Below are 27,933 nucleotides of genomic sequence, written 5' to 3'. Positions count from 1 at the left end.
TCTCCCACACATAAAGCACAGCCTCCCCCAGTACAACAGATACAGACTCAGAAAAGAAATTAATGAAGTTAAAGATATGGTGAAACAGAATCAAAACAAGGTGACCAAAAAAATATCAGAAGTGGCGTCTGGCCTGGCAGAATTTATTCTGAAAGTTGATTCTAAAGTTGAAGAACTTAAATCAGAAGTTAATGTTAAGATGAAAGACAATGATTATAAAATTGCTGATGTTGACAATAAAATGCAAAGAGTTGAAAATGAGATTGTCATGGTACAATTCAGGGCAATGGAGTTTGCCATACGGCTTCGAGGAATTCGAGAAGAGGAAAGACAGGATTTGAGACAGGTTTGTTCTGAGGCCCTGGCCAAGATTCTACAAATTAATCCTGATGTGGTTTTTCACAAAATAGATAAAATTTACAGAGTGAATTCTTGGGTGGCCAGACAAAGACAATTGCCCAGAGATGTGGTCATATATTTTACAGATAGAGAAATAAGAAATGACATCCTGCAAAAATCCTTTTACACTTCTGTGCAAGTGGGGGGCTCACGAATTGGAATTTATAAAGAATTACCCCCTAAAATGCTGAAAACTAGAAAAGAATTTGGCTTTCTTGTTAAGGAATTACAAAATTTACAGATACCATTTCGGTGGGACGCCCCAGTTGGTATAATTTTCAGATACAAGGGAGAAAGATATCGCTTGAATACTGTGGAGAAGGCACAGCACTTTTACACTACTATTCTTAAGGAAAGAACACCATCTCCACGTACATCTACAGTTTTGGAGATTAAGGAGAGTGAAGAGAAGCAACCTCAATGAGAACTGCAAGAATAGTCTAAGCAGGAATTAGAGGAAATGCAAGGCGCAGAAGGAGGTTTTCTGGATGAGCCTTTGCTGGAATCTTCTCCAATCTTGGACCCGGTTCAGATGATTGAAGTTAAGGATCAACGTATAACTCGAGCTCAATCTAAGTTACTTAAACAAAAGCAACAACAACAACAGGAAAGACAAGATAAGAAGGTAGTTAAGAGTACTGCACAAGAGACTGGAGCCATGGGGGGAGCGAGATCGAATCTTTCGGATGATCTTCGATTATTCTGCTCTTTGCTTCAGAAAGATGAAGATGATGTTTAAGTGTTTATCTTGGAATGTTAACGGGTTGAATTCAGCACAGAAAAGGAAGAAATTATTTACATATTTGAAACAATTTAATAATGATATAATTTGTTTACAAGAAACGCATATCACAACTCAAGATCAAAAATATTTGATAAACTCCAAACTAGGAACACATTTTATATCTTCAACTTCGCAAAAAAAGAATGGTGTGGTTATTTATGTAAATAAAAAGTTAACAGCTAAAGTTATAGAAGCAGATGAAGATGGTAGGTTTGTAGCAATTGAATTGCTTACAGCAAATGGCCAAATTCTTTTGATTGGAATTTATGCTCCCAATCAACAACAGGACCATTTCTATAAAATGTTACATACTAAAATACTGCAATGGGACTACAGATCTATTTTAATTATGGGAGACTGGAATGGAGTAATTGATTCTAAATTAGATAAAAAGAGTTTGGCAAAGTCTAGGATCAGATTACCACAGACCTTTTTTGATATGAAAGAAGATATGGAACTAAAAGATGTTTGGAGAATACATAATCCAAAAGAATTGGACTACACTTTTTTTTCTGATAGACACAGATCCTTCTCTAGGATTGATTTTATTTTGCTGTCAGATGACTTACTTGTTAAGACAAAAAGAACAAAGATTTTTCCAAGAACTTTGACTGACCATAGCCCAGTATGGATAGAAATTGAGATGGATAAGGTTGAGAGACGTTCTTGGAGATTAAATGAGAATTTGTTTAGATACGAAAAAAATACAACAGAACTTAAAAAGCATTTGAAAGAATTTTTTGAAATAAATTTGAATAAAGGTACCCCAATTGAAATTGTGTGGGACGCAAGTAAAGCTTATATGAGAGGGGTACTTATCTACATGAACTCTAAACATAGACTGTTTCGACAAAAGAAAAGATCTGAATTGGAAATAGAAATAAAGAATAAAGAACAGTTACTTATTAAAAATCCAACAGATGAAAGAATACGCAGTGCTATAAAACTTTTGAAAGACCAATTTCAAATGCTTATGGCGGAACAAGTTGCAACAAATTTACAATATGCGAAGCATAATACATTTTGTAACGCTAATAAACTGGGCAGATGGTTGGCTTACACATTGAGGAAAAAACAAAGTATACGGACTATTGATAGTATTGATATTGGAGGGAAAGAAATCTTTCAACAAAAATTAATTAAAGAAGCTTTTGTGGACTATTATACCAAATTATATGCCAAAGAGGAGGTGCAGAATGGACTTATAGAAAAATATTTAAATGATAAAAGAGTTACAAAAATTACTGATCAACAAAAGGAAAGAATGAATTATCCTATAACAGAGGAGGAGATAATAGTAGCAATTAAACAGTTAAAAACAGCCAAAGCTCCTGGCACGGATGGTTTGACCGCAGTGTATTACAAAACTTTGCAAGCTGAAATGGTGGAACAACTTAGAGATTTATTTTGCAATATTCAACAAGGGGGTAAAATACCCCCATCATGGACAACAGCTTACATATCTTTGATACCAAAAGAACAAATCGGTCCTAAAAAACCAGAGAACTATAGACCAATATTTCTTTTGAATACAGATTATAAAATCTATGCGAAAGTATTAGCCAACAGGTTGATGCCAGTAATCCAAAAGGTGATTCATGATGATCAAGCGGGATTTATCGAGGGCAGATACATGAAGGATAATGTAAGGCAAGTAATAGATTTATTGGAATATCTTGAGAAGAATAAACAGATTCCTGCAGTGCTGGTCTTTTTGGATGCAGAGAAGGCCTTTGATAGAGTGGATTGGAATTTTCTACTAAAGACTTTTAAAAAGATGGATTTTGGGGATCAATTTATACAGGTGATTTCAGCAATTTATCAAGAGCAAAAGGCACAGATCATTATTAATGGAAGTTTGACAACAGAGTTTAAAATTGAAAAAGGAACAAGACAGGGATGTCCGTTGTTCCCACTTTTATTTATTTTAACACTAGAAGTCTTGTTAAATACAATACGGGATTCTAATATCTTGAAAGGTATAATGATTAGGCAAGAGGATTACAGAATAAAGGCATTTGCAGATGATCTGGTTGTTACCCTATCACAACCAATGGAATCAATAATCCTGATGAAGGACATTATACAAGACTATGGTAAAGTTTCAGGTTTTAGACTGAATCCAAAAAAGACTAAAATGATAGCTAAAAACATGACACAAGATCGTAAACATGAGCTTGAAAGGAGGGCAGGTTTTGAGACTGTACCTAAGGTAAAATATCTAGGAGTTCAGGTTGCAGAATCAAATATGAAATTGTTTCAAAATAACTATGAGGTGTTGTGGCGAGAGGTGCAGAAAGATATGGAGATTTGGAAAAAACTGCAGCTGTCTCTACTTGGAAGAATAGCAGCAGTTAAGATGAACATTTTGCCAAGATTTCTTTTTTTGTTTCAAATGATTCCGGTGCTTAAAAGTGATAAACAATTGAAAGTTTGGCAAACTGGAGTGAATAAGTTCGTCTGGAACGAGAAGAAGCCGAGAGTGAAATTGAAAATTATGCAAGATGTTCCAGAAAGAGGAGGTCTTAAACTTCCAAACCTACAGCTATATTATGATGCAGCAGCTTTAACTTTAACAAGTGATTGGTTTGGAAGTAAAAAGGCTGGAATATTGAATGCAGAAAGTTTTGATCTTGAATTCGGATGGCATGCTTACTTATTTTATGATGACAAAGTTGATAAAGTATTTAAAAGTCATATACTTAGAGACTCTTTGATGAGAGTTTGGAAGAAGCACCGACTCAAATGGGATTATAAAATACCGCTATGGCTGGATCTTGGTCATACTTTGTGGAATACAAATATAATGTCACTCGGGGGGGGTTTATACAAAGAGGTTCTTTTCACAGATGCGGGCAGATGGCAGCTGAAGACATTGCAGACACTGTTGGACGAAGGGATTAATTTAACTTGGTTACAATATAATCAATTACAATTGAGATGGAAAGAGGACCAAAAAACTGGTATTATGTTGCATGAGGAAGAATTGGTTAGACATATAAAAGAGAAAGGTCCAATGCATATCAAAAGGCTTTATAATGTTCTGCTAGAAAGGGATTCAGAAACTGAATTAGTTAAAGATTGTATGATTAAGTGGGCACAAAATTTTGAAGAACCAGTGATGTTGGAAACATGGGAAAAAATTTGGGTTCAGAATGTTAAATTTACACAGTCGCAGAACCTGAGGGAAAATTTTTATAAAATGTTTTATAGATGGCATTTAGATCCCAAAAAGTTGTCATGTATGTACCCTAATGTTCAGCCAAAATGTTGGAGATGTGAATGTTTGGATGCTACGTATTATCATGTTTGGTGGACCTGTAGGAAAGTTAAGGCTTTTTGGATAAAAATTTGGTGGGTCATGCAGAATGTGTTGAAGAAAAAAATTCAATTCTCTCCACAATTGTTTTTATTGGGTATAGTTAAGGGGTTTACATCGGGTGAAACAAAACTGATACTGTATATGATAACAGCAGCAAGATTGTTGATAGGTAAATACTGGAAAAATGAAGCTTTGCCCACTATTGAGGAATGGACTTTGAAGATGGCCAGTTTTGCAGAGATGGCGAAGATTTCAGCATACTTAAAAGATTGTTCACAAGAGACTTATGAATGGGAATGGAAAAGATGGATAGAATATGTTCAGAACAAATATCAAACTAGAAAGTATCAAATAGCCTTTACTTGAAAATAATGTTTTAGAAATATTTTAATGTAATGAGGTAAAAAGAAAAATTATACAGGGGAGGGAGGGATTCAAGTTTATACATAAGTGTCATATTAAGGTTTGTTTGTTTGTTTTTTACGAATTATGAGTATATTATAGGGAAGTCTGGGGGGAGGGGAGGGTTAGGGAGGGTTAGGGAGGTTGGGAAGTCTGGGGGTGGGGGGGGGGGAAAGGGGTGAAAATGTAATTGTAAAACTTTTGCAATAAAAAAAAAGACACATACTGTACAGACACCCTATGGAATAGCCAACATTCTTAACATGTGCTCAGCTGCAAATATGGTGATGCCTGGCAGGGGTACCTCATTTACTATACAGAATGAAATTAAGCACTTTCTTTGGGTTGCAGAAATGAGACTGTCCTTTCCGACATTAGTAAATGAAGCCTAGCTGCAACACTACCATATTCCCAAGCATCCCTCTGTATCCATTTAGCTGGATCTTAACTTATATATATTTAGCTGCAATTTAATCATTCGTGGAACTGGTCTTGTAGATCTTTCACAAATTCAGTATTGCAGGCTAACTCTGCTCACTGCCAGGAGTTCAATCCTGACTGGCTCAAAGTTGACTCAGCTTTCCATCCTTCTGAGGTTGGTAAAATGAGGACCCAGATTGTTGGGGGCAATATGCTGACTCTATAAACCACTTATAGATTGTAAAGCACTAAAAGCAGTATATAAGTCTATAATAGCGCTATAGTGGTCTGAGAAATGTTGAACATAACGTTCTAAAATTGAGCTTCACTTCTGCTAATTAAATGGGTTCAGTCTATAATTTTCTTAGCTATTATGTAGAAATGGTTGACTGCTGCCTTTTTAAAGAATATTTTCAACTTTTCAGTTTACTGTGCCTTGCTAGTATTCCTCAATTGTTTCCCACTGAAGTGCTAACCAGACCTGACTCTGCTTAACAACTGAAACCAAACTGCTACCTGCTAAGGCATTTCCAAGTATTTTCCACCCTCCCTCAAATATTGAAGTAGGTAGTAGCTTAGGAAATGTGCTCCTAAAACACAATGGTATTCACTTTTATGAGAATCGTCTCTGAATGTTACAATCAGCAACTGATCCTCTGAAATCCTTTACTTAAAAACAAAATACAGTTCTGTGAGCACTGAGACAGGCAGGTTTCCTGACGCCAAATCAAGTTGAGATAAGAAGCACACTGGGAACTCTGATTGTTGGGCCCATTAATGCCATTAGTCTTGAGACAAGTACACAGCATGGAAGACGGTTCATCTTTTGTTGCCAAATGGAGAAGTTTTTTCCCCCCCAGGAAGTATTTTCCTCTTCTGGCCTTTAAAATCTGGGAAAGAAAATAGCTCTCTGATTTTTACAATTGCTTAATTCTCTCTTTATCCTCCTTTTTTGTTAGCAAGAACAGGACAAGTAAGAGGGATGCCATGCAAATGAAAAGTGTAATGCATTTTATACTCGTTCTGTTTAATAAGGAAGCTATTATGGCATGACCAACTCCACTCTCTTGGGGTCTCCTTTTTCCAGTCTTTACCATTTTTTACTGAAGAAACTCATTTATGCTTTCCTTTCCCTCTAACTCCCAACTTCTGACATGAATTTTTGCATTTCTAGAAAGAATGGAGACAGCTTATCATAAACATGTAAAAACAATTAAAGTTTTCTCATGTATTGTTAGGTCAGACAGCCTCATCTACTCAGCCTCATTTACTACTAAACAAGTCAAATGTTTCATTTACAGGAGAGTTGCTGAGTATCTGAAGGGTATAGATGCAATTTTACATATAGCTATGGGCAGAGTCAGATGCTTGTAATAGGCCAGTGATAGATATTGCATACTACTATAATTTGTTTTCCACTGCATAATCATGAGCCAAGGGTCCCCAACCCCAGGTCTGTGGACTGGCACTGAGTCATGGCATGCCAGAAACCAGGCCGCACAAACAAGCGAAGCCCCATCCGCAGGATGCAGGCAGCACATGAAAACACATCCCTTCCAGTCCGCAAAAAAACCTCTCTCCACAGAACCAGTCCCTGATGCTCAAAAAGTTGGGGGCCGCTGATGTAAGCAATACATCTCCTAAAAAATTAAAATATCAAATCTGTATTGCTTTTGGATTTATATAGAATATACATACATTAAAAGGAATAAGTTAGAAATGGAATTTGTAGAACAAAGCAATTGAAGTAGGTTCAATACTTCAAGGGGTTTTATTTCCAAGTATAAGTGCCTAGCACTAATATAGATGTAGAATACAGTTCTGAGCAGACAGTTATATGATTGTAGTGAAAGTCAGTTATTGTTAGTCCCCTTTTAAATTTAATGGATCAAATGATGACTGAAGTTTTACTTCAAAGACATTTAAATATAACAAGCCTCTGAGAATCTAATATAGCATCTCTGCCAGTAGTGCAGACAACTTTGGCTGAGAAACATCTCCTATCAAAATTTGCTTTGAAGAATTTGGGAACCAAATCAAGTTTCAATCACACAGTTGAAGAGAACTGTTTTATTATTTATGACTCAAATATTCTTGTGCAACAGTGTGTGTTTTCCGTAGTCCAGATCGAACAAAGTTTGCTTTTAAGTAATAATCTGAGAGTTATGTCTCAAATGTTCAACTTTCCAAGAAATAGATTTTTAAAATCTAAAGTAAAAGCTGAAACAATGAATAAAAAAATATTAGACCCCAAATAAAAACTTGTTGCATCTAAAAGTGCAACAAAATGTCCAGATAGAACAAATAATATATACCAGTTAAACTATGACTTATGATTGAAAACACGATTCTATAATCTAAGGCAGGAGTCCTCAAACTTTTTAAACAGGGGGCTGATTCACAGTCCGTCAGACTGTTGGGGGCCCCGAATTGGCTGGGTGACTGTGGCTAAGTGGTCATGTGACTGAGTGGGCATGGCTAGGTGGTCATGTGACTGGGTGGGCGTGGCCAATTTTAACAGTCCATTTTTTTTGCTTTTCTTCTTCCTAAGCTCCTGTTTAAATTGTTTTCAAAGACTTTTAATTTAAAGCAGTACTTTACAAGCCCAGAGTTGCTTTTCAAGGTAGCACCAACCCCTCTCCTATTGAAACACCGGCCTTGGTTCACATGGCTGTAAAAAAGACTTTTAATTTAAAGCAGTACTTTACAAGCCCAGACCTGCTTTTCAAGGCTGCACTGACAAGATCACCCCTCAGCTGGCCTTCCAGATGGCTTGCTGGAAGATAAGGCCCACAGTGACGGGCAGGGCTTAATCACACTACTCCGTGGGCCGGATACTTTGTATTGGCGGGCCATATCCAGCCCTCAGGCCATAGTTTGAGGATCTAAGACATACATATGTATGGATAAATGATAGATAGACAGAGAGAGAAAGAGAGAAAGAGAAATTGAGCTAGAAAGAGATCTAGAGATAGAAAGATAGAGAGACAAATAGAGATGATAAGAGATAGAGATGACAGAGATAGAGAGATAATGACTATGTAGATAAATACAGGAAGTGACTAATGTGTTCATGACCTCATGAAGTGAGGGAGTAAGTATTCAGGAACCAAAACTTGAATATATGCACCAAATGTTATAAACTTTGAAAAGATGTCTATCATTATTCTTTCTACTCACGATCATTTGTATCATCTAAAATGATGACCTTAGTACTGGGAAATTCAGCTCCAATTTTTCCACCCAATGGCATACTTAAAGTCACATTAAAATTTTCATCTTCCTCATAAAGTGAATCATCAATAATTATGACCCGGCATATTTTCTCCTTCTCATCCTTATGAAAGCGAATTAAACTGGTATGGTCATCAGGGCGAGATATGTAGTCAGAATATGACAAGACTGTAGAAGGAATTGTGCCGGTGGCAGTTCCTTAAAGAAAAAGAAAATAAACAACAGTGAATATATATTACATTTACAATATTTATATTTGTGTCTGTATAGTACACATTATATTTCAAATAATAATATTTTATATTATAAAACTTTGTTATATTTATAGTCATTTAACTACAGCATGTGGCATACAATGTTCAAATGCTTGTGGTTCTATCAGTGGTTTTACATCAAGCAAATACAGAATTAAAACCAGAATCATAACAACCTAATATCTCTGTGCCACTTAACGAGTATAAGTCAATTCTCTTTGTCCCCAAATATTTTCCTGAAAAAAAAAGTGTCTTCAGAAACCCAACAGGGTGGGGTAGGGTTAGGACACTCCCAATATTAGGAGGCATACTGCTTTAAAGAGGTATCCACCATTGTTATCTCTGTGTGCATGTGTAATAAATTACAGATAGCAGAAAGCAGCATATGACATAATTTCTTTTTTTTCAATTTCCAGGCTGAAAACAATAGCGTGATGCTCAAAGTCCAATTTCTGAAGTCCTCCTTTTTTCCATTTTCTCCGGGTTAGTTTTAGAAGAAAAGTAGACATCCTAAGGCCTGTTGGGTGATTGTTTCAGAGATATTTCTTACCTGAACAGAAGAACACGAACATGGACAGGCCAAAAGAGCCTTGGTAGTACAGTGGTCTAAAGCACCCTGTTATTAAGAACAGCTGCCTGCAATTACTGCAGGTTCGAATCTCGCCAAGGCTCAAGGTTGACTCAGCCTTCCATCCTTTCTAAGGTAGATAAATTGAGGACCCAGTTTGTGGGGGCAATAAGCTGACTTTGTATAAATATACAAAAGAATGAAGGCTATTGCTTAGCGCATTGTAAGCCGCCCTGAGTCTCCGGAGAAGGGCGGCATATAAATCAAATAATAATAATAATAATAATAATAATAATAATAATAATAATAATCAGTGGGAGTAGGAGCAACTTTCCAATTCTTGTCAGAAATTGAAATTCCTTATAGCGAGTTGGCAGTGAGCATTAGAAATCTCCCTCCCTCCCTCCCCTCCCCTTCCTTTCCTAGCAGTAGGTAGGTGGTGGCTGCTCAGTGGAGGAGACAGCGAGGGATCATGTGAATGGCCAGGAAATTGTCAGTCAATAATGAGGAACATGTGACCAAGTGGTATAATAGTGGTATTAAAGCAGCCACAACTTTCCCAAATTTCATTTCCTGAGGAGGAATGGATCCTGGCATTCTGTAAGTTAGCCCTTTTGAGGTACCTTGGTTCAAAAATTGTTGCCTATGACGTACTGTTTTCTCAGTTAAAAGTAATGGCAAATGTTTTAGCAGTATGTGATATTAACACATTTTATTTTATTTATTTATTTAATAAAATTTATATGCTGCCCTATCTCCGAGGACTCAGGGCGGCTCACAACAATAAAACAACCAGTTAAAAATATAAAATACATAAATGTACGTATATAATTGATATTAAAACCCCCAAAATTTAAAAACCTCTCAGTCCAGGCTGGGCGATGTGAACAACCATGTTTTTAATTCACAGCAGAAGGTGCGAAGGTCAGGAGCCAACCGGAGCCCCAGGGGGAGTTGATTCCAAAGGGTGGGTGCGCCCACAGAGAAAGCTCTACCCCTGGGAGTCGCCAGCCGACACTGTCTAGCTGACGGCACCCGGAGCAGGCCCTCCCTGTGAGAACGCACCGGGTGATGGGCAGCTGTTGCTGGCAGCAGATGGTTCGCCAAATATCCTGGGCCTTAGCCATGTAGGGCTTTATAGGTCATCACCAGCACCTTGAATCTCACTCGGAGGGCAACCGGCAACCAATGCAAGTCGCGCAGGAGGGGTGTAACATGGGAGTATCGGGACTTTCCCATCACAACCCGCGCGGCCGCATTCTGTACCAGTTGAAGCCTCCGAGTGGTCCTCAAGGCCAGCCCCATGTAGAGAGCATTACAGTAGTCAACGCGGGAGGTAACTAGTGCATGAGTAACTGCGTAGGGCATCTCAGTCCAAATAGGGCGCAACTGCCGGTCCAGACGAATCTGGGCATATGCCCCCCTTGTCACGGTTGTTATATGATCTTCTAAGCTCAACCATGAATCCAGGAGGACACCCAAGTTGCGTGCTCTGTCTACAGGGGGCAAAATTTCACCCCCTCTAGCCAGTGATGGAATCTCTCCTTCAAACCAAGATGCCAGTATCCACAGCCACTCAGTCTTGGCAGAGTTGAGCCGAAGCCTGTTCCTCCCCATCCAGATCCGTACCGCTTCCAGGCACCGGGACATCACGTCGAGGGCATCACTGGGCTGGTTCGGGGTGGATATAAAAAGCTGGGTATCATCAGTGTACTGATGATACCCCAACCCGAAACCACAGATGATCTCCCCCAGCGGTTTCATATAAATGTTGAACAGAAGGAATGACCTCTGTCCTGAGCCCTCCAGAGATCATCCACTCGTGCAACCAATGCCGTCTCCGTGCTGTATCCGGACCTGAAACCCGATTGGTACGGATCAATTGGTACATACATATTGGTACATACATATACACATACTACTTACTTAAAAACACTGCCAATGCAGCAAAATGTAATAATGCCCATCATTAAAAAATAATAATTGTAACTGCATAAAATATTAATAGCCTCTATCATTAAGACAATACATATACATATATATACTATATATATATATACAAGATATATTGATATATATTAAAAATTCCTTCATATAAATACATAATATAAGTAACTATAAGTAATAAGCAAATGCAGCAAAATGTAATAAAGCCCATCATTAAAAAATAATAATAGTAACTGCATAAAATATTAATAGCCTCTTAAAATGATTTCTTTCTCCTTGTCATTGTTTATAATATGACTTAATATCTTAAGATGAATAGAGACAATAGCAAATGTGCAGATCTAATTAAAGTTTATCTCACAATTAATTGGGTAATTAGGTAATGTTTAGGTACTCTATCATTAAGACAATACATATACATATATACATATACACACACACACACACACACACATATATATACACATAATATACACACACACACACAAGGTATATTGATATATATTAAAAATGTCTTCATATAAATACATATTATAAGTAACAATTTCTCCTTTATCAATCATTTCCCTATTACAAAATTTAATTTATTACAAAAACTGCTTTAAAAATTACAAATCAGTGGATCTGCCCTGACATGTAAAGTATTAGAAGTATTTCACTTTTTCTTCCCTATTTTATATGAGGAACAATTATAATTAGGAAGTTTTCACTGTTAATTATATCCATGTTTAAATATGTGAAATGTGGGAAAGACCTTGGGAGACTAGGCTAGGAGATGTTGCTAATGAGACTGTCAGATAAGAGACAGCCTAGTCCGCTCCTGGAGCAAGAGGCTCAGGAAAGACTCTCCCTAGTTTCCCAGTCTGTACAGGAGGTGGGAAGGGAGGAATGCATTTTCAGACTTGCAAGATTCTGTCACTGCAGCCTTGCAATAAAGTAGAATTAGCTCACATGGTTTTGATTACTATCTAATTTATCCTATGAGGCTAACAAAATAATTACATATTGTATTTTATTAACAACTTATTTCATCAGAATCATTTTCCATACTCAGGCTTTATTTATGACTTTTTAAAAGGTAATGATTTAAAATATTTCTATATTACGGCATTTGTGGATCGATTCCACTAAATCACATATAATAGATTTTGTAAGAGAATTTTTAAATAGTAACATCTGTTTGATATTTTATGCATGTGTAAAATCCCATCTTATGCTTGTATAACCTTAATTTGACATTTAATGGACATTTGTCTCTAGTGACAGCCCCTTTTTACTATAAGGCCATTGAATCAAAGTTTTATTTTGGGTATATGCTATAATAGGCTGTAACAGTGGTGGGTTGCTACCGGTTCGCACCAGTTCTGGAGAACCAGTAGCAATAAATTGGCAAGGGTCGCAGAACCAGTATTAATGACTGGCCATGCCCTCGAATCGGTCCCCTGGTCACCGCCCTGCCCAGTCACTTCCTTTTCCTCCTCACCACCCGGGTGGCTTGCCTGCCTAAGCTGCCTTCCCACGTGGTGCCTGCCCTGTGCCCCAACTGAGCTGCCTCCTCCTGTCTACAGGTAAGTTGCGCTAGCCCCCCCCCCCCCCCAGAGCATGCTGCGCCATCTCCACCAGGCTCATGACCTTACCTTCCCAGCCCCCGTGGCCCATTTTGGCTCCCAGGGGCTGCAAGGAGGCTTTCTAAGCCCAAAATGGGGCGCGGGGGAGGTGCCTAGCAAGACTCCCTGCAGCCCCCTGGAAGCAAAAATGGGCTGCGGGGGGGGACTCCAAGGGAGAAAGAAACAAAGAAATCCTCACTGTTTAGGGAGATCCCCACGTGCACTGAGCTTGAGTTGAGAGCTTATTGTAAGTGGTTGCTAGCTATCCGTGCTCAGGCTAAGATAATCAATAGTGGAGCTCTAAGAATGCCAGATGATCAATGGGCATGTTCTGAGTTTCAAAACGTCTGGCTTTTCTTCCTCCTACCAAAGACCTTCTGGGGTTCTTCACAGAAAGGGAAAAAGAAGAAAGAGAGGGAGAAAAAAAGAAAGAGAGAGAGAGAGAGAAGAAAGAAAGAGACAAAGAAAGAGAGAAAGAAAAAGAAAAAGAGGGAGGGAGGGAGGGACAGAAAACTCTGTGCTATTATTTTTAATTGTTCTCTGATTAATATTTTACACTGTCCCTACACCTAGAGTGATTTTACTGCCTTTCTTTTGCCCAGGGCTACCACATATTTTTCAGGGATTTACATGCATTCAATGTCTATAGTCCAGAGCATAAATATGTGTGTGTTTATTTTGTACATCAGGTTGCGTAAGTCCATCTTAATATGCTATTCCTGGTATGTGATGTTTTATATACATACAGAGAAAGAAGCACTCTTGTGATCTTTGACTTTTATGCTTGCTGTCAAACATCAGCCATAATACTAATTACTGTTTTGAACAATATGCACGAATGGCTATTTTATATGTGAAATTATGACTGAAATATTTCTGCACCTATATTGGTTCTCACTGTCAGGAAGTTTCTCCTTAGTTTTAGGACAAAAACTAACTTCCCTCTTTGTTCAGTTTCCATCCACTGCTTCTTGTTTTGCCTTCTGGTGCTTTGGAAAATACATTGCCTATACATTCTTTCTGGCAGCCCCTTAAAAGCCTGTTGCCTATCACACTCTTGGGCAAAGCATGTGAGCCATTTCCTCCTTTCAGTGGTCCATGAAAGTACATCTATAGTATGCAGATAATAAAGTTGAAAAAAGGTGAACAACATTTTTACAGAACTATAGATACGTTGAGGCTGGATATGACAAGGAATGGCTGGGAGGGGAGGGGCCAGATGAAGGACCCCTTGACCTGAGTGACATTGAGTTGGCCACGCCCACCCAGTCACATGACCATGAAGCCACTCCCACCATCATGACCAAGCCACACCCACAAAATAAGCCACACCCACAGAACCGGTAGTAAAAAAAATTAGAACCCATCCCTGGGCTGTAGGACATGAACTGAAGATTCAAGTGAACAAACAATATTGCCAATCTAATCTATTTATACTAGCTAGAATTGAAACTAACCAGAATGAGCATTTCAAGTTCAGATGTAATGACAAACTGCAGCTACATTAAGAGTAAAAGCAGAATATTTTTATCTAACTCTCTTGTAGTGTGAGGTTCAACATTTGTTGTAGTTATTTCATTAGATGTCTGATTGTTTCTTAATTAGCACAAAGAGAGATTGGATATATCAACCAATGGAACAGTTTATATCCCCTTAGTTGTGTAAGACATTTCTTTCAAGAAGTAACAGCACCATTCATACATGCACATAAATCAGTAACAGCTGCGATGCAGAGTTGAATATTTAGAGGTATACTATTTATCAATAGATTTTTTTTTACTTTTTCCTTTCATTTAGAAAACAATACTTTTAAACTAAGCTTGTATATTAAATTGTAAAAGTTTACAAGTATATGAACTTTAAAAATACAGTACACTTTATTCCCCACCAATTCTATGTTTGGTCCAAGTGGTATGGGCTGTTCTATTGGTTTGGACTTTTAAGCCCCATATTTAGTGTTCCACGTATTAAGTATTATTTTTATCTAAAGATAAAGACTATAAATAAGTGTTCTAAACCAAGCTTTACTATACCCTAAATGGTTGAAAGAAAAGGAAATCATTCAGGATTATTCAGGCATTGAAATAGGGTTTTTTATTGCAAGAGAGCAACAATAAGTCCTCCAAAAATGGCTTTTAAGAAAAAACAAATAAAAATGCACTATAAGCACATTGTAATTACTTAACCCTTATCTTTTCCCTATAATTAATTTAAAAACCAGATATTGCTAGCCCAACTATGCCTGCTCTCAGATCACAAGTGAGGGTAAAATTTGTATGCTGTATTTGGGGAGTACACAAAGTTTGGCAAGAAATGATAGGAATGTAAAGAAGAGCTGTTATCTCAAAAAAGGGCAAATATACAAAGGAAGAATTTATTTGAAGCAGTGGGTTATCTTTTCAATTAAAACAGAATTTAGATTACATTGGCTAAAATACAAAGATACTAAGAGTTTACTTCAAACTTTGCTTCTTTGAGAGGTAATATGTGTTACTCCCTAACATTTGTAGTTTGGAAGAACCGCTGTCTTCCCGTTACTTTATCTAGAAGTAACATGACTAAGATGAATAGGTCTGGTCCCAACAAGGTGAAAAAAAAATTAAAAAATCAAAATAAGCAGAATCCCTCCCCAGTCTCAGTTCCAATCTTTACTGCCCTGTAGTTATAGCTTTAAGTACAGGTAATCCTTGATTTACAACAGTTTGTTTAATGACTGTTCAAAGTTACAACGGCATTGGAAAGAGTGACTTATGCCTGTTTTTCACACTTACCACCATTGCAGCACATGGTCATGTGATCAAAATTCAGAAGCTTGGCAACTGACTTATATTTATAATGGTTATAGTGTCTCAAGGTCTCAAGGTCATGTGATCATCTTTTGCAACCTTCTGACATGCGAAGTCAATGGGGAAGCCAGATTCACTTAACCAATACAGAACCAGCAATTCTGTATTGCTAAATTAACAACTGCAATGATTCACTTAACAAATGTGGCAAGAAAGATTGCAAAATGGGGCAAAACTCCCTTAACTAATGTCTCGCTTAGCAACAGAAATTTTGGGCTCAATTGTGTCGTAAGTTGAAAACTACCTGTAATAAATATTTAACATAAAGAGCACAGAACAAGAGCTGAATTATTTCTTCCCTTTTCCACATTCCACATTCATAGAATCAAAAGACATTTACATGCTGTAAGTGCAACAGGGAAGACTCTATCCTACATAGAAGCTGGTCAAATGTAAATTAAAACATTCATTTTTCTTGCCTCCAAACTATTCTGAATGTTTAGGAGTCTGGTATTACTTTTCAAGCTAAAACTCTTTCTATACACATGCAGTCCTCCAAGTGTTTATTCTATAGTTTTATTGCATTAAATGAGACTCTCAATGAATTGAGCATAAAACTGCAAGCCCTGAAATTAATTAATGAGCTTACACCACATTATCACAGCTCTATTTCTAGTTAGGCCACCTAGTAAGGCTCAATATGAAAGCCTCTAACTAAAGGAATCTAATCATCCCTTTTAAAGTGGCTATGAACCTGTTTTAATACTTTCATCTCCCTATTACATCTTGCAGCTGTGCTGGCATACCTAACATCTGAGACTGACCAACAGCTGTCATGCTTCACAAACACAACTTGACTAGCTGTCTAGCCCATAGGGTCATAAATCTTGCAGCATATGCACCAGGCAGAAGTTCATCCTGCCTAATAAGGAAATAAAGTATTGGGGGAAAATGATCTTACATATATTTTCCACTAGTTCTCCCATTAAGGTGTGACTAAGATGAACAAGAAAAATACAGAGGTATTGTATTTATATTAGCATATTCAACATATTTTTAGTATCTATTCATCATTTCTACATGTTACTTGGCAGTTTGCTTCTAAAATCAATTCACAAATTATCTGATGAATACACTGGCAACCTTCTGTTATGCATTTTAATAAAAAAAAATTAGTTCCACTAAATTTAGTGGAAATTCATGAATGCAAAGCTAGTTTTAAAATTTTTTGCTATTGCTCAGGAAAGGAAACGGCGTTTCTTGTCTGAATGCTTACATCAAAGAATAACCATCCATTAGATGGCTATTAGATCTGGCATTAGAAGAAAGACAAATATCACAAAATATTGGTGTTTCCATAACATGACATGAGATCTTGTACAAGATTACTGAATCTTGTACAATCTTATTTGGGAATATGATTTAGAACACAATCCCTGGAATCTTGTGTGGGTTTAGTAATTTGGAAAGGTAAGATTGCAGGATGGCATCAGAAGACTTTTTCAAAACAGCAAAAATATACAAAGCAAAACTAAAAAGAAAAGAAAAAGACAAATGAAAGGGGAAAAAAACATAGTTTATTCCACGCTACTTTTTATTAAAAAAATGATCTTATTCTTTTTCCCACCTAATTTTGTCCTTTTTAATCTCAATGATCATGCTTTCCCATGGTTTGTTAAACCTCTTCCCCATCAAATGAAACAAAGAACAATTTAGAAAGAAAAGAGAAAATACTTTAAGGTGAAGAATAGCATGTAAAAAATTATTCACTAGCAATTTGTAAGCTTTTTGGAACTGTTTTGCCTTACAAATTTTCTATAATGGATATATTGTGCTAAATTAAATCAAATTCTGCTTTATGGGACAAATACAATATTTGGCATAAGTTAGTAAGAAATACCTTGATGAGTGTAACAAACAACCATTAGTTCATGACTAGTATCTCCAGATCTCCTGATAGGAATTAACAGTTCACCAACATCTTCAGCTACTCTATATTCTGACCCAGGAATATACACAGTAGATTCTGAAAAAGAGCAGAAGGTCAATATACACTAATCATTTATGACAAAGACAAAATATAATAGGTTTGTTAAAATTCTATTCCAGTAAATGGCAGCCAAAATATGAAAGCTACAGGATGGAAAAAAGCAGGAAAAAAAGTAACATACCATCACCAGGATCAATAATCTCCACCACTGCCTTCTCTGGCAACTCTAGGGCAGCCATAACTGGATCTGACAAAATAATCTGGAAGGTCTCAGATTCTTCATATTTATTATCTGCAATTATTCTTACTCGCCAAGTAGCCAGAGTCTGTCCTGGGTTAAACTGAACCTGTTTCTGAGCTTTTCCTCTGAAATCTTTATCCTTTTCTGCTGTTCCATCTTTAGTCCCAATGCCTACATAAATGTTTGGAAGAAAAAAATGGATATAAGAAACCTTATACTTGAAATACTTATTTATGAAATGTACACTACCTTTCTATATAAAATTTTTAAGGCATTTAATAATAAGACACAAATGAGAATGCAAAATTACAGTCAAACAATTAAGATTTAAAATGATATCAAAACACACAAGTTTTTTTCTTTTTATGACTCTGTTATCCCTTAATTTGGGGTAGATTTAATTTGGGATGACTGAATGGAGCTGAGCGTTTACTGGCTGGATACCCTTCCTGATGCCTACATAGAGTTTGCAACAGACATTTTCTCTTTGCACCCTGAGAGAGAAACATCTGCTGCTATCTAGGATTGAACTCTCAACCTTCTGAGTGAGAGGTGAGCATTTTCACACTAGGCCACCATGCCTCTAAATGATATGGTATGTTCAGGGGTGAAATCCAGCAGGTTCTGACAGATTCTGGAGAACCGATAGTGGAAATTTTGAGTAGTTCAGAGAACCGGCAAATACCACCTCTGGCTGGCCCCAGAGTGAGGTGGGGATGGAGATTTTGCAATATCCTTCCCCCAGGAGTGGGGAAGGAATGGGGACTTTGCAGTATCCTTCCCCTGCCATGTCCACCAAGCCATGCCCACCAAGCCACACCATGCCCATCAAGCCACGCCCACAGAACCAGTAGTAAAAAAAAATTGGATTTCACCACTGGTATGTTTTCTCATCACCCAAATGGCAGCCATTTTAGTAAAAATTGAGCTTCATGTGTTAGACATTTTATTTGAGTTTCCACAATACATTTCTAAAATTGCAAAGTAACTTAAACAGGCGCAGACAGTGATATATAAGTTAATCAAACTTTTGATCCAATACAAAAAGTGAAGGTTGATTCCAGCAGTGAATTTATATTAATTAATTTTGATAATTCGAAAACAATTTGAGATTTCAGAGACACTCAATTGTATTAATGCAATACTGAGACCTTTCAGATTAGGCCCATTTTGAATAATTGTAAAGACCAAATGTCATTATTTAATTGAAAATTTATATTAAGATTGTTCAAATCTTTTGAAGGATGTGCTTTGAAATGTATGAGAATACATCTTAAGGACCTTTCTTTGAATGTTTAAGCAGTTGCACCTTTTTCCTGGCTTTCCTGACCCTTTGAATGCATGCCCTTGCATCTGATTAAGTGTATCCACATACATGCAAATACAGCTGTGTAAGCCTAGGAAGATATACAACTACTTTATTGATTCTAAGAGATAAGCTGGGTGTGCCCTTATGTTTTCCTGAAGGACTTGCACAGTTCTAATATTAATATTAGAACCTTGGTACTACAGTGGTTTAAAGCACCCTGTTATTAACACAGCTGCCTGCAATTTACTGCTGGTTCGAATCTCTCCAAGGCTCAAGGTTGACTCAGCCTTCCATCCTTTCTAAGGTAGGTTAAATGAGGACCCAGTTTGTGGGGGCAATAAGCTGACTTTGTATAAATATACAAAAGTATGAAGGCTATTGCTTAACGCACTGTAAGCCGCCCTGAGTCTTCGGAGAAGGGCGGCATATAAATCAAATTAAAATAAATAAAATAAAATAAATAAAATAAAATATGATGCTTTAAAATGCAAGAAAAAAATTGAAAGTGAGAATTTAATTAATGAGAAGTGAGAAAATTCAATACTAATTTCTGCCAGCACGTGGGAAAACTTTTGCTGACATTTTTGGGAACTGTTTCCATTTTGACATCCTGGTGCAAAAATGTGATTTCAGTTATTGCAATTTAAGTTTACTTTAACACCATGAATTTGAGCGTGAATTTGTTAATATCTTATGTTTCTTATGTATTTATGTATTTATGTGTTTTATCTTGTGGCTGTTCACCGCCCTGAGTCCTTCGGGAGAAGGGCGGTATAGAAATTTAATAAAATAAAATAAATACATAAATAAAATAAATGTTTCTACTCAGTTGCAGCTTTAAAAAGTAACTCTTTTAATTAAATTAGCATTTGAAACTGTCAGTTGCAAAATTTTAATAATAATAAATTTCTGTATACAAAAGTACACATGAAGTCACATTCCTAGCCAATACTAGAACAAAACATCCTTTAAACATATATCCTTAACTACATTAAACTCCCAAGGGAAATATCACACATCTTTGTTGTACTTCTTGCTCAGTAATGAACTGCTGGCTAGGAATTTCATTTATTTTCACACATTCTTTACTTCTGTCATATACCGTATCACTCATCACATTCAGCAACCAACTTCAGCTTTCTATATTTGTGCTAAACATTCCATGATTCATGCCTCTTCACTTTGTCTAAATCAGCAGAGTGTTATAAACTTCTTATATAATAAACTTTCAATTATCTTTCTCAATGCTGAAGAACACTTCTCTGGTCTGCCATTACCAGCTTTTAGTCACTTCAGCATCACTACCTACATTCTTCCATTAGAGTTCCATCAAATATATTGTCAAAGCATTGCCAACAAATAAATCTGCCTGTAGTTTATGTAGTAACTCTTGTTACTTTTCTATTTTGTATAGCAAAATATGCAAACATCAATCTTCCAATTATAAGTAAAAATATATAATTCATACAGATTGAGCAATTCCTGTAGAAGGACTCTGGAAGCAAATCATAATGATATATGCAAGCATATACTGTAGGTCCCTTTCCGTAATATTTTTTCTTGAAAATTATCATACACAGCAACAGTTCCACTCTTTGATATATATCACTATCATTCTAAATTTCCTATCACCCATCTCCTCCCACTTATGACTGCATGAGTTAACTTTGTTGCTTGTATTCTTATGATTTATATTGTTTCCTAGTATGATTTGATTGGTTATTTGTACCCTATGACTATCATTAAGTGTTGTACCTTATGATTCTTGAATGTATCTGTCTTTTAATGTACACTGAGAGCATATACACTAAAGACAAATTGCTTGTGTGTCCAATCACATTTGGCCAATAAAGAATTCTATCTAAATACTCCTCCTATTTTCCCCTCACTTCCATTTCACCCCAAACCATTTCATCTTTTTTATTTTTTAATTCCGTTTACTCTGGTGGAGATTCTTGGTTAACCTTCTTTACTCTCTTCCAAAATAATTATATTTCTATCAAAACCTGTCTACATTTTGTCTGTCTCTTTTTAATATTAACCATTTTTTGATCTGCTTGGCAATATGTCATTATACATATTATATACTGTATAATACAGTGGTGAAATCTTAAATTTGTTACTACCGGTTCTGTGGGCGTGGCTTGGTGTGTGTGTGTGTGGGAAGTAATGTGACTGGGTGGGCGTGGCCAATTTTTTTTTACTTTTAAAACCATTTTTTACATGTAAAACCATATAAAAAAATGCTTTCAAAAGGCTCTGACAATCCCAGCTGAGTTGCCTGATCGTCAGAGGGTTTTTAAAAAAAATTTTTTTAATTTTTTTTCTTTTAAATGGCTCTGACGAATTTAAGAATCCAAAAGAACAAAACAAAGAAACTCCCACCAAAGCAAGGAGGTTCTTTGATCACCATTTTGACATGCCTGGCCACATACGATAGCATATACTCCTTAGCCACAATGACCCATGTTGAGTACACAGCAAAGGCTAATTTTTTTAGACTGCCAAATGTGAGAGTTATATGACCCTATCATGGGGATGGGAGTCAGAAAAGTGGCTGGGTGGGTTTTCCCAAAGACAATCATATGCAAAAACAATATTCCAGTGTCTAAAGTTCTCCACAGCTGCTGATTTCCAAGTCAATGCTGCCTCTGTCTTCTTGGGTAGAAATTGTATGTTTGGGGATCAACTAAAGGACACCAAGAAGGTTGCAGCATTTGTTCCTAAGGGTCACTTCTATACTTTTTTTTTTTTAATTTGATTTATATGCCGCCCTTCTCCGGAGACTCAGGGAGGCTTACAGTGCGTTAAGCAATAGCCTTCATACTTTTGTATATTTATACAAAGTCAGCTTATTGCCCCCATAAACTGGGTCCTCATTTTACCTACCTTAGAAAGGATGGAAGGCTGAGTTAACCTTGAGCCTGGCAAGATTCGAACTTACTTTAATTGCAGACAGCTGGTGTTAAATTACAGTGCCTTGTCTGCAGAGCTATCCAGGCTCCTTTGAGCCTTAATAAGTAAAATGTTTGAAATCACCTCTGACATCTCCTCCCCAGCTTTACAGTTTATCTTAGCACTTCTAAAAAGCCCTGATGAAGAAACTTCAATGTATTGCATACACTTTGTTTTTCTGTTTCTTAGAGGAATTCACTGAACCACAGTTAACAAAAAGTAATCAGACACGTTTTATTCTAGGTAGGAAAGCTGATGGATTTTTGAAAAGATTCAACATTAACAATTAGCTGACTACAAACATGTCAGCAACATACTATGTTTCATGTACCAGCCAGTATTTGTTGTAACAGGTTTGAAGAGGTCACATAGCTCAAATCAAGAAAGAACAGCAACAAATTGCTAATATGTCCCTAGAGAACAGCCTTCCTTCCCAAGTTAGAAATATTTTTATACAAACAGGAATAAATGCATTTTTGAATCTAAAATAAAAAGAAGCCATTTCAGAAGTAAATGGTTAGAGCCCAATATTAAAAAAATCCATGAATCTGCAGGGCATCCATAAAAACATACATTTATAAAAATATTGTGCTATGTAGGATAATCAATAAAGGTATATGTAAGGCTGATTAATCTATAGCTAGAATAGATTAGTTTAATACACTGCAGGGTTCATTCAGAAAGAGATCTAATATGAACAAACATTCAAAGTACATAGTAACAGGCTGACAAATTTGTTAACATCTCCATTACTGTATACTTGTTGATATGATATTTTACACTATAAAAGTCTATTTTCTTTTAAGTAATTTTATAGTGCCTTTAATCTTTTGACCAAGAAAACTACAAAAATCACAAGTTCTCTATAATAAAGCTACATGTTACATTTATAATATTTCAACATATAAAAGCCATACTTACTAACAAATGAAGTCTCCCCCAGATATCCTCTGCGTTTCAGCGTTACCTCCAGAACCTTGGAATCCTCATCTATCATATAATATTCTTTTTCCAGTGAAATCCAAGCCCAGTTCAAACGAAAAGGTTGGCTCTTCAATCTGTTTCCTCCTAAAATTCAGTTCAATAAATATATTATTATGTAGTACATATAATCTGAAAGATATCCAGAATTCTTTCAGTATCCACATACAGGATGTACGTGATATACAATATGAATAAAACTGCATGAGTAAGACAATATTTCTTCATTGTAATACTATGTAAGTGTGTTATATTAGGTTTCACTTTGTGTCTTTTTGATGAGACAAAAATACAATGATTATTTAAAAAAGAAGAAAATATTTTGAAGACTTTCTGTCTGCAAAGGAATGACATTTGTCTTTCAAATTCAGAACTGCTGAATTTTGTCCTAGTGGGTTTGTTCTCCTATGTTGTGCCATGGGTTTGTGATGTGGTGTTCTGTATCCCCAAAGAAGACAGCAAAGTCCACATTCTGAATAGGGAGGACCACTGGTTTGAAGAAGGGGTCAAAGAGGTCATCTATGTAAAAATTGAACAACAGGTAAGACTATAACACCACCTATCTCAGTGATGGCTAACCTTTTCTGGACCGACTGCCCAAAGCACGTGTGTGTGCGCATGAATGCACATGTGCGTGAACCCCCAAAATGCAATGTGCGCTCGGCCCCGTACATGTGCCCCACACCTGTGCATGCACACGCGGGCCCCATGAATGCCCCCTGCCCCCCGTGCATGTGCAGCAGAGACCGAAGACCAGCTGGCCGGCGGGAGGCGCACATGCATGTGGGGTAGAGCTGAACTGGGGTGACGGCTCGCATGCCCACAGAGACCGCGCTGCGTGCCACCTCTGGCACGCATGTCATAGGTTTGTCATCACGGACCTATCTCCTTTCTACCTTTCAGCAGTCCCAAGAATGTTCTACACTCATTTGCACTCTAATTCAGGTAATCCTGAGGGTAGGGATAAAACCCCAGGGGCCTCAATGAGTCACAGGTCATGATCAACCTTCAGAGTGCTAACAACCAGATGACTGCAAAGAATATAAATCCTTCCATTCCTCACCATTGTCAAAATTAAAGAGGCTTTCTGGATGAGAAGAAATATGTTCAAGGGAAAAAAAACCAAGAAAGTCCAGTTTTCTTCAAAAAGCACTTTTCGGACAATCAAAAGTGGAACCTGGATGATTGAGAGCCACCATAGAGAACAATCTTTTTTATTTATGATGATGTGAATGAAACTGTTAGTAAGCTAAACAGATAACATTTATCATTAACCTAGGATCATATTGAGTCCACCAGCATTTAGTCACTGGCTATCACAGTCCAGATAAGTTGTATCAGACACATCATCACAATGGATGATTGCTTTATGCCTTGCCAATTCCTCTACAGTGTACTGAGTTGGAGAAGAGATCTTGAAGCTAACCATGAAAGCACTATGAAGACACTGTGAAAGATAGCCTATGACACTGTGACATCCAGCCAAGGGAACTAGAAGCTGAGCTGCTGACAGAACATACTGGTGTCTCTGTGCTATGAAGCCTCCATCAGCTTTGAAGACACCGCCAAAAGAAAACTATGAGCAGTGTCACAGAATAACACCCACAGCTGCCACTACAACAGACTTCCAGTGCCCTCATTGTGCTAGATTCTGCTTTCAGATTGAGAGTGCAGAGTCACCTCTGTGTCCACAGATTAATAGAGTGCAAAACAGAGTTTTCTTCAAACCTGAAGGACTACGTATAAAATGCATAAAGAAGCTTTAATAAATTGTAAGAAATCTGTAAAGATCAAGTAGTTCAAAATATAAATCTTCATTAACTTCGCTAAGATATATGGCAGAGAATAGGGAAAAGCCAGTACTTCAAAGATAGCCAGTTAAGGCATTAGACTAAAACCCAGGAGAATAGGTGTTCCAGTCTTGCCTTAAACACAAAGCCAGCTGGATGACCTTGGACCCAGGGGTGAAAAGCTCCCGGATCAGACAGGTCCGGTAGCGATCTTGGCCGGTGGCTCGGTGATCCGGTAGCGAAGCTCCGCCCACCCATCCGGGTGTCATTACTTCCTGGTTTTAACCAGGAAGTAATGTGTTTTTTACCTTCTGCGCATGCACAGAACGTTTTGGGCATGTGCAGGTCTGCACGCGCACGTGATGCATGCACGCAGCAAATGCGCTTCCGAACCAGTAAGGAAGGTAAGTAGATTTCACCTCTGCTTGGACCAGACATTTTCTCTCAGTCCTAGGAAGGAGGCAGGGGCAAACTACTTCTCAAATCTTGCCAAGAATACTTCAGAAACTACTCACACTGAATTTTAGCCAATTAAGAATGAGATCATGAGGATATATTCCTAGAATATGCAGCCTTTAGTTAAGATTACAATAGATGTGTAATTATAAATAGCTCTGGTATATAATGAGTGGTTTGCTTGACTATTTCTGTAGCCTAATTCATCACATTACTTAAAATTGTTTAAATTCACAATCACCAGAAAATATTAATATTTTAACATACTTTTTACAACTGGAGATTGAACACATTCCTTTATATAGAGCTGCATTGTGAAACATGGATTAGAGTTTATTTATAATTAACAATAGCAAACTTAGTTACCATAGGCTGTAACCATACAGTATATAAATAACAGAGTTCATACTATCATGCCTTCATGATTTAAACGCAGGGCATAGGGTTATATTTTTTTTAGAAATTAATTGACTGAACAAGTTGCAAGGTACACATTTCACCATTTTTTCTGCTCAGCCAGTATCCCCTCCCTTCAATCACAGGATTGTACTTTGTGCCTTTCAAGAGAAGCTGAAAGAATTAGTTAGAAAGATATCTGAGTTTTAAAAAAATGTATTACTGTTCATTCAAAAAATTTCAAGCTATATCCTATTTTATAATTTTGGTCTCCTATTTCCATACATGCTATCTCTTCAAGAATGGTTTTGCAACTTATTTTTTAAAGTATTTTGTTCCATTCCTTTTCTTATTATTGATACAGCACAAATAATAAATAATAATAAAAAAGTTAAAAGTTCCCCTCACATGTATGTGCTAGTCGTTCCCGACTCTAGGGGGCGGTGCTCATCTCTGTTTCAAAGCCGAAGAGCCATTCCTGTCTGAAGACATCCCCGGGGTCATGTGGCCGCATGACTAAATGCCAAAGGCGCACGGAACGCTGTTACCTTCCCACCAAAGGAGGTCCCTATTTTTCTACTTGCATTTTTTATGTGCTTTCAAACTGCTAGGTTAGCAGAAGCTGGGAAAAATAACAGGAGCTCACACCATTATGAAAGAAAAGTAACGGGAGCTCACTCCATTATCCCCATTAGGGATTCAAACTGCTGATAAATAATAAATAGCAGGAGTTAAAATGAAAGTGTTAGGTTTAAAGGTCCATCTTCCAAACAACAATGTACAACATGGTGTTTGATACTGCCACACATCCAATTCCATCTTATGCTTAAGACTACTGTAGCACATACTTACTTAGGGCTGCCCTTGGAAAAAGTCCGTAAATGTAATCAAATGCAAAATTGTATGGATTTGTTCTATGCATTTTAAAGATCATGAGATTCTGGTCTTGAAACAATTGCACATGATTCCAGTTTGTTTTCAGATATAATTTTTAAAAATCCTGGTTCTTGCTTATTATGCTCTAAGAACTTTAGACAGATGTCTGAAATACCAATATATAAACTCGTCCAAATTACCATTCAACAAAACCTTGTCACATGTATCTCTTATTGATATCCGATAGCTTCCTAAAATCTTTTAGTAGCAGAAAATTTGTACAGCCCCTACTTCAGCTACATAACATCGAGAAGTAAAACAATACACACAAAGACAATATAAAAAGCCACAATCCATTAAAACATTTCAATCCAAGGAAAGGAGTACTACCAGGGGTGAAATCTAAAAATTTTCACTACTGGTTCTGTGGGCGTGGCTTAATTAGAGGAAAGGGGTTTGGTGGTAAGGCGACTGGGTGGGCATGGCTTGTTGGTCAGGTGGGCGTGGCCAAGTCAATGTCACTTCTTTGCCCTCTTTTAACCTACAAAACACAACACAACTGGCTCACCCACAATGTAAAAGCAGCTGTGCTAGACCCAAAATGACCCCTGCAACAAGCAGGAACCTCACAAAGCCACAAAAAGCCCAAAAAACCAACTTTCACACTTTACACACACACACAACACAACACAACACAACTGGCTCACCCACAATGTAAAAGCAGCTGTGCTAGACCCAAAATGGCCCCTGCAACAAGCAGGAACCACACACAGCCACAAAAAGTCCAAAAAAACAACTTTCACACTTTATACACACAAAATTCCACATATAGCTTTGTGAGATTTTGTGTGTTTGTGTAGTTAGAGTGAAACACTACAGAAACACAAAATCTCAGAAAGCTGCACAAATATTATTTTATTTTATTTTTATATAAAAGCAGCTAAATTTAAAACTTCCTAAACTTTAAATGGCTAGGTCTAAAAAAAGAACAACTAAAAAAAACCCCAATTAACTATTTTTTTTAAAGCTCCCAAAGGGGAAAAAAAACTTACCCAATAGAACAGGGGTCGCCAACCTTGGCAACTTTAAGACTTGTGGACTTCAACTCCCAGAATTCCTCAGCCAGCAAAGCAGGCAGATGGAGCTGCTCACTGATGAGCTTGATTGCAGGCAGGGAGATTCAATTGCTTGCTGATGCAATGGATTACAGGGAGCA

The 27,933-nt window shown here is 37.2% G+C and overlaps 1 protein-coding gene across 1 annotated transcript in view; it reads right to left on the bottom strand.

The window, feature by feature from the left end:
* Positions 1-27,933, bottom strand: part of FREM3 (FRAS1 related extracellular matrix 3) — an 82,406-nt gene that overhangs the window by 34,450 nt on the left and 20,023 nt on the right. Inside the window, exons 3-6 of the mRNA XM_034442957.3 lie at positions 23,140-23,286; positions 17,895-18,125; positions 17,624-17,749; positions 8,508-8,759 (exon numbers count right to left, since the gene is read on the bottom strand). Of these exons, the coding sequence (XP_034298848.2) occupies positions 8,508-8,759; positions 17,624-17,749; positions 17,895-18,125; positions 23,140-23,286 (756 nt within the window). The remainder of the gene's footprint in view (positions 1-8,507; positions 8,760-17,623; positions 17,750-17,894; positions 18,126-23,139; positions 23,287-27,933) is intronic.

The sequence above is a fragment of the Pantherophis guttatus genome, chromosome 8 (genome assembly GCF_059756535.1).
Source record: "Pantherophis guttatus breed Tessera chromosome 8, ASM5975653v1, whole genome shotgun sequence".
Taxonomy (NCBI): domain Eukaryota; kingdom Metazoa; phylum Chordata; class Lepidosauria; order Squamata; family Colubridae; genus Pantherophis; species Pantherophis guttatus.
Note: the sequence above shows the minus strand (reverse complement) of the source record. Positions and strands in the feature narration are given on the sequence as shown.